At 41.0% G+C, this 13,548-nt stretch overlaps 1 protein-coding gene across 1 annotated transcript; it reads right to left on the reverse strand.

The window, feature by feature from the left end:
• Positions 1 to 1,048: 1,048 nt before the first annotated feature.
• LOC135410702 (uncharacterized) lies at positions 1,049 to 13,020 on the reverse strand. The gene is made up of 21 exons (XM_064647411.1): positions 12,998 to 13,020; positions 12,729 to 12,789; positions 11,693 to 11,807; positions 10,226 to 10,353; positions 9,358 to 9,501; positions 8,682 to 8,765; positions 8,025 to 8,192; positions 7,860 to 7,956; positions 7,540 to 7,763; positions 6,608 to 6,761; positions 6,327 to 6,535; positions 6,122 to 6,239; positions 5,771 to 5,976; positions 5,196 to 5,313; positions 4,508 to 4,677; positions 3,662 to 3,735; positions 3,459 to 3,586; positions 2,483 to 2,672; positions 1,922 to 2,063; positions 1,242 to 1,338; positions 1,049 to 1,122 (listed from the first exon to the last, which is right to left on the reverse strand). Exons 1-21 carry the CDS (start codon positions 13,018 to 13,020, stop codon positions 1,049 to 1,051), a joined length of 2,724 nt encoding a protein of 907 aa, XP_064503481.1.
• Between the last annotated feature and the right edge of the window lie 528 nt (positions 13,021 to 13,548).

The following is a 13,548-nucleotide window of genomic DNA, read 5'->3' on the forward strand; positions in this document are numbered from 1 at the left end:
TCTTTAATATAAAATTAAAAAGCAGACACCCATTATTGTCTATTTAGCCTAAGGGATAATGATTCATGCTAAGCAATATTTTTCCTTAGAACAGGAGAATAAAATATTGTATCTGAACTGTTTTCATACCACTGTTCAGATGCAAAGAAGAAACGAAGAAATTTTTCTCCCATTAAAAAAGAGACAGGAAAATCTGACAGGAGCTCATAAGCATCATGTTCTCAAGGTAAGGAAGAATCCTTAACACTTTGCAGATAGTAGTAATGATAGTACACAGATTCTATCACAAGTCCTTACTAAAAGCTCATTTTCGTGTAGGTTGGTTGACAGCATACTCAGCTAAGCAGTCACTGATGCTACCTGTGAGCAATTTTACTCCACCTAGGGAAGGCAACTTGACATTGCAGAGCCACAACACTCCTGCAAGATTCGGTTTATGACTTTTCTGTCAACAGCCACTACAGAATCAAGAGTGTTCATCCCCGTCTTGCTCCAAAAAAACTGCTTTCACTTACTGACATTAAGCTCTCTGTAATCCTTTGTTCATACTGAAGCTTAAAAAAAAAAAAAAACACCTCAAAGTGATTTACAATTGACTTCACACTTGCTGCCAACCTTTCTCCCCCTACCCCCAAACAGATGATTCCAACTGCAAAGTGACATAAGTTTTGGACATGTTAGCTGAGCAGACTAGGTCAGATGCAAGTCACACAAAAGACTAAGAGTTTAATGCTGTAGAGGAACAGAGGAGAGCAGCACACAAACACAAAGTTACATCCAATACTGGTTAGCAGACCCCTTTCTCAGTAGACACTACCAGTGTATTTTCCCATCAGATGCTGTTGAAATTATTTGATTTGTGAATCTGGACAGCAGGCTGTGCTCACTTAGGTCACCTAATTGCAACTTCACAAAAATAAGTTCTTCTTTAGTCTCTGTCAGAAGTCAGTGCAGTCACCTGAAGGGAGAAGTACACAGAACTCTTACATTACAACAGCAGTACGCCTGGTGTTTCAGTAGTGTAATTTAAGATTGATGCCTACCTATGCTAGTTGTTTTCCTTTCTAAAAAGCACTGCTCCAGATGACACTTGTCCATGCAGATATGGTTCTGCACTGCGGGCTGATGAGACATTTCAGCTTTTAATTCTCTGTACAGCAGAGACTGTCATCTGACACAGCTCATGAGAGCACATGTCATAGTGCTTAGCAAAGTGACTTGAGAAGTGCCTGCTTTCTTACCAAGTCTGTGTTTCCCAGGATTGCATCTCCTTGGACAAAGAAAGTCTAAAGGCTGTTGCTTGGTGTTGCAGATCACCACACTGCAGTGGAAATACAGCTACAAGACAAGAATATTCACATCATGTTTAGGGAAGTCTTATTTGGCATTCCATGTGTACTGACCCCAAAGGATATGAAGGTTGTGGGAAGGTGAGGGTTTGCCTGTTCTCCCAGGCAACTAACAAAAAGACAAGGGGAAAGTGGCCTCAAGTTGTGCCAGGAGTGGTTCAGGTCAGATATTAGGAAAATTTTTTTTCACTGAAAGAGTGATTAAGCATTGGAACAGGCTCCCCAGGGAAGTGGTGGAGTCGCTATACCTGGGAGGGTTCAAAAAATGAGTAGATGTGGCACTCTGCAATATGGTTCAGTGGGCATGATGGTATTCAGTCAGAGGTTGGACTTGAGGAGCTTAGAGGTCTTTTCCAACCTAAATGATTCTATAATTCTGTTCTATGAACTGAACACTTAAGTGGCTGGCCTTTATTCACTCCTCTTAGAACATTATGCCTTCAAGGAGATGGCCAATAGCCCCAGGCACACCTGGCCACCTAAGGGCTTACACAGCATCGGCTGCAGGCACCACTCCAGGCTCACCTGTTGGGACTGCCAACAGCTCATAACAGAACACAGAGACATCTCACCTGCTCTTGTAACAGAGTTGAGTTCTGTACAAAGGTGAACATCCTCACTTCAAATCTCTTTAGGTGTTGAGGAAATTCTACTCTGAGACTATAATTAACTTCATGGAAGAGAGTTCTGTAGGAGTCTTTGTTGTTTTCACACCTTTTTGGGAAAGTGAAAGAAAATGTTCTTAATCTAAACCTTCAAATAGATCTTTAAACACAGCAAGGAGGTGAGATACAGGGGACCTTCCTTCTGTTTGCCTTGACCCACAGGGGAATGGATAGAGCCTCCCCAGCTCATGATTCCTGTTTTTGGCCACAGCGAGGGGTATTTCTTGTTCTTTCTTTCCAGCTGAAAGCTGTTAGCTAGAAGCACTTCTGGCCACCTCCATGACCTGCTGCCACCAGAAGGCACAGCCACTGTGCTGACACCAACACAGGCCCCATGGTCTAGCAGCCACTGCCCATCAGGGCAGAACGATGCATCCAAGCTGACTTCTATCCTCTTCCCCTTTCCTCCCACCTAAAGTACAGGACTTTGTACTGAACAGTTACCAAACAGAGGGAAGCCCTCCTTACCCATTTATAAGGATGGGCCACTGTGGAAGGCTGTCCTGGCTTTGGGAGTTTGTAGCCCAACAGTCATCCAGGTTGAGGTCCAGTCTTGCATCTTTAGGTTGGAGCAGTTCAACTTCAAAATACAGTGCCTCTCTCAGGTATTTTACCACAGGATATTCTGATTCCTGGTAGGGTTCTGAATAGGATTTCTCTAAAAGAGAGCATTGATAGAGTTTTGTTTTTGCAGAGGAAATATTCAGAAACTTTCTGCTTCACTCTTCTTTTCATCACCATTTACTCTGGCACAGTAATACAAAATTTGGGACAACAAATCAAAACAGAATGACAGAAAAGTGAAATCCAGCAATGAAAGCAAAAATCAACTGTTTTCCTTGGTGTTGAGGATCCATAATTGAGACACTTCTGCTGCAAAAATCCATTAGATTAAGATGCTAATTCAAAACTACCTTGGTAAAGGTACTGAGAAGGGAAAAACAGTAAAAAAATTCATCAAGGCCACTCCAGTCAGGGTGAACATTTGGTTAAGGCTTCGGTCAGCCCTTTCTGCTATTATAGGTATTATTTTACAGCAGTATTGCATGTAGCTTCTTTCGCTGGCACAGGTTGCAACTACTTTGGTCAGTGCTAAGCCACCTTAGCAACACTTAGGAAATGATAGGAGAGAGAAGCTGACATCACAGCCACTACACAAAACTCATATCATGCCCAGACCAAGCAGGAAAAACCGTACATGCATCAGTGATGCTAGGTCTGTTCCACTACAGTTATTTGGCCATTTATCTGCATTCTGGGATGGAAAACCCCTGTTAGAGGCCTTAAAAAGGTTTTCACCTGATCCTTTAAGATATTCAAAATAGTCCCGGGCAACCTGTTCTAGGTGGCCCTGCTTGAGCAGAGTGGATAGATAAGATCACCTTCAGTTCCCTTCCAACTTCAGCCATTCAGTGATTCTATATAGTCTAATTGTAAATGTTACCTTTGAAGAGCTTCAGTGAAAGAGCGAGAGAGCCAAACCCTGGCTTAACACGAGGCAGTGGGTTCTTCTTAGATTCGTATCGGACATCAACAGCCTGCTTGACTGCATATGAGCAGACAAATTTCAGCCTGAGAGAAGAGGTTTAACATTCGATTTTTACAACCAAAATAACACGTACAACCTTTCTAGGGAATGACACTTACCGGTATACTGGTGTCTCATTGCCAGGCCTGAAATAGAGTACCTCATTCTCATATGCCATAGTTGTGCTGTTGAACTGAAAAGATACACATCATTACAAACAGGACAATCCTATTAGAGTTTACTTTGTGTTTGACACAAAATCTACATCCCTTCACTTAACTGGCAGATTGCACTGAGCAGAGAACACTTAGAAATGGCCAGACTAGCCAACAACCTTATGTTTACTGAACTAAAGTTGACGTAGCAGGCAGATATGCCATAGTCAAGAAGAAAGATTATTACCTCGAATATGACATAACACCCCAGAAGGGGAGTACATAAGGCCTGAGAAAAGGATCAGCTGTTGCTGTTCACTGAATCAGTGTATAGAATGAGATTCAACACTGCAGAAACAAGCTGCTTTTATGATGACCTGAATTTGAGTGTGTTCTGATCTTATGTTATTTTGTCTGTTTTCTACGTATACAGTACATAGGTGTAGCAACAGTGCCCACACTAGTCTTTGTCCACACAGTCATTAGTAACACCTAAACAGCTTCTACAAGGCATATGAATGTATCAACAGCATAAACTTGCATTCAAGTCCCCTACTACACAACTCAGAGGCGTCAAACTGAAGGCTAGTTTCAGAAAGCACCTATGACCTTGAAAAACTGTTTCTTTTTTCCCAATAAGAACTTCTGCCCAACTGAATTTAGTACCCTTGGAAAGAGAGTGTAGATGTACTACTTAACAAAAAGTCAGCTATGACTTTCTCACAGCTTCTGCTCAACTCTGAACCTCTGTCCATTCTAGCAATAACCCCATTCCAGTGCAAAATAAACTTAATGTGACTAAATCCTTACCTTTCTAATTGTTCCACAAGTGTTCACATTGAACTTGAAGGTTGCAGTCTTCTCTGTCACTAGACTGGGTTTGCACTGTCTGTCCCTCAAGACTAGCAGACTAATGTCCAAGTCTGCAATACCTACCATTTTTATTGCAGTAATAATCACAGTGCCATTGGGCAGGCATTCTGAAAGAGAGATCTACATTTTCACACAAATCAGGACCCAAACTCATTTTGTAGTCTAACAATAAAGAGATTCTTCACAGATTTTCCAGCAAGTTCTTTGGCAGCTCACAAGGAACTCTTACCCTCTTTCAAAAGGGTTTTTCTAGCCAATACTCAGGACATTTAATACTGATGAGTAACTTTAGAATGACTAATTTATATGCTGATTCTCCCCATGCCCCACCAAAAACCCCATTTCATTCAACTTTCAAAAGAGCCACAAAAACCCTATAAAAAAGGCTTCATGATGTTGGAGGTGAGGGGAAGTGAAGTTTCCCACCTCCTTCCCCTACTCCCATACTAGGCAGGATAGTCACTACAATATGTAATTTGACTTGCCTCGTTGCATATTAATTGGTAGGAAATCTGACAGCCAAATAGAGTACCATACAAGCATAAGCCCTAGAAACATTTCAGACTACTTGACTTAGTTTTGAAACTCAAATAACATTAATAGCTAATCCCCAAAATGCTATTACGTATTAGCTCTGAAGGTGAAAATCTGCAGGAAACTGAGAAGTCCCTCCTATTAGCCAAGGTGATGCCATCCTTCAAGGTTAAGTAGAGTGAAGCTTTTATTCCAGAAGCATGAAAGCCCTAGAGATGACAATCATGGGTTAAACAAGAGAATAAAGACACTGTTCAACTAAAGCATTCAAAAACTGAGAGGGCAGGTTATGACAAGGCAAAGGTAATGGTGCTTGAGCAAAGACAAATTCTCAGGCTATATCTTTTTAATCCAGAAGCTCACACAGTGAGCTTTTTCAGTTGTTTTGCAATAGAATGCAATACAAACTCCACTGCATGTACAGTTGTCTCTAAAAGTGCTCAGCCTTAAAGTACAAGCAGAACATGATTTTTTTCTTGCCTATTTCTGCCAGCGTTAACCAAAGGAAACTAAAGTGTTCTTCCAAGGGCAGAAAATAATCCTCCATTATTCCTTTGAAGTTTATCTCAAAGGGAAGTTTTATTTCACCTTCAAGGACCTACTGTATCATGTTGATATTCCACAGCTAGAGCATGCCTTTTAATTGCCACATGCTGGAACCCTTACCTCATAGTTCACATGGGGAGAAAGGAAAGGGACAGAGATTGCCAAGTGAGTGCCATTGTCCCTCAGACTGTAGTTGTACTTCTGTGCTGCCTCTGGGGTCAGGAGCCAGTCTGCGATGAAGGGTAGCCAGTTTTGGTCCACATTCCCACGAGTGATAATGAGATGAAGGTTCCTCCCATCACAAAATCCTCTCACACTGGGCAGTACTGTAAGAGGGCCAAGAGTTAGCCAGCATGCTACCTGTGATCACTTTATCACAGCTGTTTGGGACTGACAGCTGAAAGTAGCCCAGTTAACAGCAGAGTTCATAGCCAGGTTGGTACAGTTTTGCCCAAGTTCCATTAAGTTTACCTGCATCTCTCACAGCTGACACTGTTATGACTGGGACAGTGAAGGTCTCCCTTGATGGACGGGTAATGAATGCAAGTGTGACATTCAGGGTGTATGCTCTCATGTTGTCTCTCACATACTAGGAAAATCATATTTAGACATGAAAAATCACCAAGTGTTATCATCATCTCTATACCCTGATATGGCACAGTGTCTTAGTACACACCTCTTTCTTAATGCTTGGTGCATCAAGTGGGACTTGTATTATGTACGCTTTGCTTCCATTAGAATATCTGGTCCTGTATATTATATATCCATACTGAACAGCTTGAGGTACAGCAAGAGTTACTCCCTCAATGGTTAAGTTCATAAGCTCCACATCTGGGAGGAATGTTCCCACTGTCACATTCATTAACCTTGTACTCAGATTTGAATCTGAAAAGGAAAATAACATTAAGCTCTTAAGAGTACCAAAACCTTGAATAAATTCAATGTTCAGTTACTTACTGTTGGTTATAATAAGTTCTACTTGTTCAAATGGTGTTTCTATTTCCTTGATGATAGTATGTCTAGTTAGTCCCCATTTGTTGTCTTCCCACTGGTGTTCCAGGAACAGGTTGATGGTGTATTTTGCCCCAAGCTGTCCACTGCTCACAGAAGTCTAGAATTTCAAACCATATAATATCCCTTTAGTATAGCAGGATTTTACAGAAAGTTATATTGAAGCGTCTCAAGGTCAGCTAAAGGCATAGCTCCAAGCAATTACTCTTCTCTGCTCAGGAATCATGAACTTTTGTATCCCTGTGAATTTAGATTATCTCAGAATACTCAGAAGGTTTCCATTGGAAAATTGCCTCCCACTCCCAAGTTTCAAAGCAGCAGGGGACTATTTCACAGTGAAAGGGCTTCTCCTGCAACTTCCTTGGAACTTCAGTTGTTATATTTGCCCAGAACTCAGTTCACTCCAAACAACTAGACTTAGATGTATAGTCTCAGCCCATCCTAATATCACACGGTCTGCTGGACAAATGGGTTGTTCCCATTCTCTTAAGTGGTCTGTGTAAAATACAACAGAACCCATTGCATGCTTTACAGTCCTGTTAGGACTGTCTCCAAGGAGTATGACATCAGGACTAATAGGTGAAAGCTCTGTGTTAGCCCGAGGAAAGAGAGATAAATCAATAGTTCTGTGTAGGATTGTGTCCATCTGTGTTTGCAAGAAAAGAAATTCTTCATAAAGTGGTGCTTACAAAAGCTATCTTTGGTCAGGGCTTCTGGAGTTTTTAATAAACCCTTTGTTCTCCCTCATGCCCATCCTTCATTTGAAAGGAACAAGATGAAGAATTATTCCTCCTCAAAAAACAAACAAACCCAGAAACAACAAAAAACCCCCAAAAGCCAGAATATTGCTTGCCCAGTACCTAATGTAAGTCACTAACCTTATAATAGCCTCCTTCTGCACCTATTGGAATCTTCATCATAATTGCATTTAAGTCATTCGATAACACATATTTCCTGGAAGCCATTTCTTTAGCAGAGAGTTTGTGTAGATCCACACCAGCTTCCACAAGCACATCCTTAAAGCTAGTTGCTCCAGCAGAGAGTGGTGGAAAATACTTTGGAACAGTCCAGGTGATTGTTTTGTTAGTGTAATCCCCACCACCTTAGGGACAAGATATGAAAGCTGTCACCTTATTACTCTAGTTTTAAGCCTTTCCCTGCACATTTCAGCACTGGAGAAGGGTACCACGTTTCTTACCTACAGGACATGCCACAGTAGTGTCCACCATCAGGATCATCCATCGATGTTTATAAAATGTACTGGATCTCACCACAGAAAAGTTAATCCCCTGATCCTGTAGGAAGAGATCTGGTTGGACCTGCACAGCCTGGCAGTTTGTTGGGCCAGAAGGAGCATACCAACCTCAACCAGCTGAACTTGTGCAGCAGTGTGTGGTATTCGCAGCACAACTCTGGTGTCTGTGGTGTTGAGTCCATAACCTGCACTCCAAGCATCGCTCACAAGCAGAGCCTTTTTTTCTTCTGGCTGATGAAATACTATTTGCCATATCGAGGCTTCTTCTGCTTTTGCCTACCAGAGAAATTCATCAATAGTTTAAACATGACATTCAAAGCAACAGATTTACTATATCGAGTGACTTATTATATTGAATTGCCCAGCAGTTTTGTTGCCTTTAAATACTTCTAGTGGGATACCCTTCCAGCTATACACACCCTAAAGACTTTCCATGTGAAGAGCAACAGATTAATTGCACTGCAGCATTGTAAATACAGGGTCCAAGAACAAAAAAAAAACTCTCCACAGTTCTCTTCTGGGCCAGTTTTTGTTGCACAGTCTCTTACCTGGGGAAGACTTGATTTCTTCCTTGGAGACATAGTCTACAGCTGCCTATATTTCTAACCTATACAAATATACTAAAACCACTTGGTACAGAAGTTTTCCTCTTCCTATTTAAGTACTTTTTGAAAGGACATTTTGTATTATGTGGTTATAGAATAGAGGAATGGTTGTGCCAGAGGTAGCACTAGCTTTCACTAGGAAGAAAACCTGTAGTTTTACTTCTGGAAAGACAAGACTCCAGTCCTCAGGTGCATCTCGAATGAAGTCTTTTATAGGCTGTGGAACCTCCTTCCTCACAGAAACCTGAAGGAAAAAAGCATCTGTAAGGGGTTTGCTCATAGCACTTGTTTCCTTGTCTTCAACACCCTATGAGTTGTTTTCAATAGAAACCACCACTTCCTAGATGGAGATGCCATCATGTTATGTGTTGTCTACAGTCTGCTTGATTTCAGTTTCTTTTTATTTTCTGCCTGTATTCTAATTTCTATTAGTTAAGACCAGGAGTTTGTTCTTGACTCCCATGTCCTCTTCCAAGAGGAGTCTGTTTCCACCTCTGCATTCCTCTTCAGCAAATTCAGCAGGTAAATTTCCTTCAGAAAGTATACATGGAGTTGTTGAGGCAATATTTAGTGAGTTCAATCCATTAGCTTAACCGTTTGCATACCATTTCACAACTTTATTAGCTATTAGGGCTCACAAGCTATTAGGTTATACAAGCATAATATAAATGCATCACTAAACTCAAGCAGCATGCTGTGCATTCACTAGTGATCTGTTCATGGTGGAGCAGTCTGAAGCTGATTAGATGCTAGGAATATGTATTGGAAAGAAAATCCATGAGAGCATCTTACAGTACTTAGCTCTTTACTTTTAGTACTTTCTCATAAGTACTTACCTCCATGTAGTTACGTTCACATACTAACTCTCTCAAACTCCATGGACCATAATGGCAACTTGCACTTTTCAGATGAGATGTAGCATTTTTCATATCAGGAGTACGAGATGCTTTGATTTGTATAGTTACTGTGAATACATCTTTCTGCATGGACAAGGGGAAGATTTGCTCGTTAATCTGATTTTTTTCCTAGTTAGGCACCGCCTACTCTCATGACCTAAAAGTAAATTACAAAACTCACCCGCCAGCCTCAGCAGAAAAGCACAACTCCATAGCAAAGCATTATCACTTTAACTGAACTCCATAAGATATATGTATATAGCTGTATAGCTACACAGCAGCAAAAATTCTTTGGGCAGCACCTTTGTCCTTTTGCAAGGCTCAGAATTGGACAAAAAAACCCCAAACAAACAAACAAACCAAAAATCAAACCAAACCCCAAACAACAACAGCAACAAAAAATCAACCAAACCTAGACTATAGCTGATTTTATGACATAGTAGCAATGAGCCAGCAAAACAAAACAGCCTGAGCTTGAGTTTTTACCCTGAGTTGTCTCAGACACTAAACAATATTAGGGCAGAGTGCAACACAGCTGCCAGACAGAACTCCTTATTCCAAGAGAAAACAGTTGCCCTTCAAGGGCACATGATATACTCCATGTGTTCATCTGCAGGCCATCCAAAAGTCAGTACCATGGAATATACTCAGATCTCTGGATAAATTTGAAAAGAATTCAATAATTTTCTGCTAATAGATGTTCAAGACATTATGACACTTCAATTAATGCCTATCAATAATTTTGTCATCTTTCACATAAAGGTCATATACAACAGCACTATGGTCCAAGTGTTTATAACAGACTTACCTCTAAGTGAGAATGGCAGCTTGCTGCAGAAGCACGAAACTCAATGCTACTCCAATTGCTGTAAGTTACTGTATAGCCACACTGTGCTGCCATGGCCTCATCCAGCTCCCAGGCTATGCCAGACTGATCTACAGGCAATTAGTGAAGAGCTGTATTAACATGTATAACTTCTGCTCTGCAAACTCCTTGAGCAACCTGCCCTTGCCCCAGAGTTCAGCTGAACCTGCTCTCATACAGCCCAGCTGCATATCCTGGGCTCAGAGAACTGCAAAGAGAGCTGAGACAAAGTCTATGGAAAGAAAGAAAGGCAAAATTATAGACATGCTAGGACGGGGAACACTTGAAGCTCAAGAACTGAAGATGGAAAAAACCCAAACAAACCAAAATCACCAACATGGAAAGATTAAATCCTAAAGGGGCAAACCCCACAGTAATCTCAGAACAGTCAGTTAGGTCATCAGGGTCAAAGCTGTCAGGATTGACAGACAACAACCTAGCAACACCAGGAGGTGACCTGTGGCTGACACAGGGCCATGTTTTTCTGCCTGCCTGGCCAGCAGAGTTTTCAGGAGACAATCTACCAGGATGATGAACAGCTTGGATTTTCTTTAGTCTACCAAATTGTCTTTGTGATTTTAAGCTTTTTATCATTTTCTGTTTTAGTTGTTTTGGGATTTTTTTCTTCCAAAAATAATTGCTTTATGCTTTTAAGAAGTATATAATCGCAGCTGCAGTGTCTTTGTATATGAATGAAGGTGCCTGAACAAAGAAAATATTTCAAACGTTTTTTGACAAAAGTTAACATTCTAGAAAACTGGATGTTATGGATTATACATAGTTAGGCAGATAATTAGCATGGAGAACTAGTTCAAGGCCACATTTACATTTTATACATATAATATCTTAGAGCAGATGTTTATAGCCTAAAAGCTATCTCACTGTGCCCTTTCAGGGCATTCGGTGGCACTTTTCACTCAAATGCATCACTTGCTGACTACTAAGCCCATAGCTAGAGGGCCTAGCTAATTTTTCTTAAATTTCATTAAGTATTTATTTGGCTCCACCAAGCTGTAAGCCAAGAAGGTGAAAAGCCACTAATGCAAAAGTCAGTAACGTAGTGCCAGCTGCAAGTAGTGAATTTTCAGAATAGTATGTGCTGTTATTGGAGAACTTCAGGAAGGAAATACACTGACATTGATATGCCTAGAAACTACTGTGCACATTTTAATTTGAGTTCAAAGGTAGCAATACCAAGTCTACTCATGGCTAAATTATCACAGAACAAGTCTACAGGATAGGTTATACAGAAATCAAGGTATCATTTGGCTTTACTTAAAACAAGGTCCAACCTACCTAGTCCTATGACATTAAAATAATCCAGGGGATTCTAGTATAGAAGGACCTCAGAGAACTTTAAACATTTCACCATGTGTAATTCCCTCTCCAAGTTCTTCTATATCAACTTACCAACAACAGAAAAAGATAAGTATTTGTCCTCAAAGTATTCTGCACTCAGTGTTATCCGCAGAAGGTTCCCCAAGCACTCCAATCTCATGGGTCCTGCATTCAGTGCATAGAAAGGCTGGTATGTAGGGGATTGAAAACACAATACAAACAAATCTGCTGCTTCCCAGATTGCTCTATAAAGTCAGTGTTGTGACAGTCATACACTAGCATCTCTGGTCAGGAAGTGACAGAGATTGTGTTTATACTGGCAATAATTCCAGGAGAAAAGCTAGCCTTGAAATTAGTATCCTAGTAGTAACTGTGCCTGATCATCTGCCAATGCTACCTGCAACAGTCAGTCAGTCACGGAAACAGGATTTTGGAACAGGGTCTAAAAGGTACTAGATTGGCTGCCCAAATCTGAACACCTTAAATTAAATAAAACAGAATATGAAAATCCCACACCCTCCTGAAAAGAAAAAAACCCAACCCCTAAACCAAAAAATCCCAATTAAAAAAAAAACCAAACACCACAAACCCACAAACAAATCACAAAACAACAACAACAAAAAAACCAACGAAAACCCCTCCACCTCTGCACATCTATTCACAAGAGGAGCCACAAGTCAGTTTGTGTAGGAAGCAGCCACATCAGCTGTCCATTAGCCTACTCTGGACACTTGCCCAAGTACCAGTACCAGAAGCCAGCTCCTCATACTGGGAAAAGACCACACAGGAGCAAAGAAGATGGCTTAAGAAGCTCCAGTCTCAAGCCATGACCACAGCACAAACCAGGCTACAGCTCTCAAACCTCTTAGACACAGGAAGCAAGTATTCAGTACTTGTTATTGGAGTCAGGAAGTAGAAGCATTTGCTTAATATGGCAATATATAAACCTAAAGAGTGTCCACAAGTAGAACCCTGCATGTTTGGAACTTCTCAGGGAAACGTGCAAGTAAAGCTGCCACAAGAGCTTCAGACTCTTCAGAAACACACACATAAACACATATATCACCTATGCAAAAGCCTGGAAACTGATGTGAAATCAGTTTATAGCAGCATTACCTGGTCTGTCCTGGGTCCATACTTCAGAGATGAATATACCTATTAGTAGCACTCTGTAAAAGAAGACAGGGATTAGCAGCAGCTTCAGCTGTGATAACAGCTTGCTAACATGCTTCTTGCTTAGAAAGATCTAGTCTGAATCTTATATTAGTATGATGTTTAGAGCGACAGCTTTAGACTCAGAAATCAGAAAAAGGGATTTTCATAGTCACATCCAGAAAAGGTAAGACAATTTATGTTTAGCAGCCATAGAGTTCTCACCTCTGCACCAGCCTCAGCTTCATTGCGCATTTGCTCAGCATCTACTTGTGGGTTTTTTTCCTTTATAGTCCCACACAAACAAAAATCACCTTTGTGATCTGAAGCTTTACATAGAAATCAAAACACTTCTCAGTCTTGGTTTAAATAAAAAGGCTGCCACCTTTATACCCACGAAACTCCTCAGCTGTTTACCCTCCTAATTATGAATCTCTAATTCACATCACCTGATTATTGGCTTTACTGATTAAATCTGCTCCTATTTTGGTCCCTAGGTCTCCCTATTTTTATATGGTTGCCAGTTCCTAACTATGAGGTTTTCAGGGGATAGGATAATTGGTGCTGTTGTGGTAAATCATGAGGTAATCCACTGTTTTGGAGTTACTGTGCTACATCCTCTGTGGTGGGCTGACCCTGGCTGAGTTGCAGGTGTTCACTAAAACCTCTCTGTCACTGCCCTTCTCAGCTGAACAGTGGAGGAAAAATATAAGGAAAGGCTCATGGGTTGAGATAAAGACAGGGAGAGATCACTTGCCAACGACTGCTGTGGGCAG

The sequence above is a fragment of the Pseudopipra pipra genome, chromosome 3 (assembly GCF_036250125.1).
Source record: "Pseudopipra pipra isolate bDixPip1 chromosome 3, bDixPip1.hap1, whole genome shotgun sequence".
Lineage (NCBI taxonomy): Eukaryota > Metazoa > Chordata > Aves > Passeriformes > Pipridae > Pseudopipra > Pseudopipra pipra.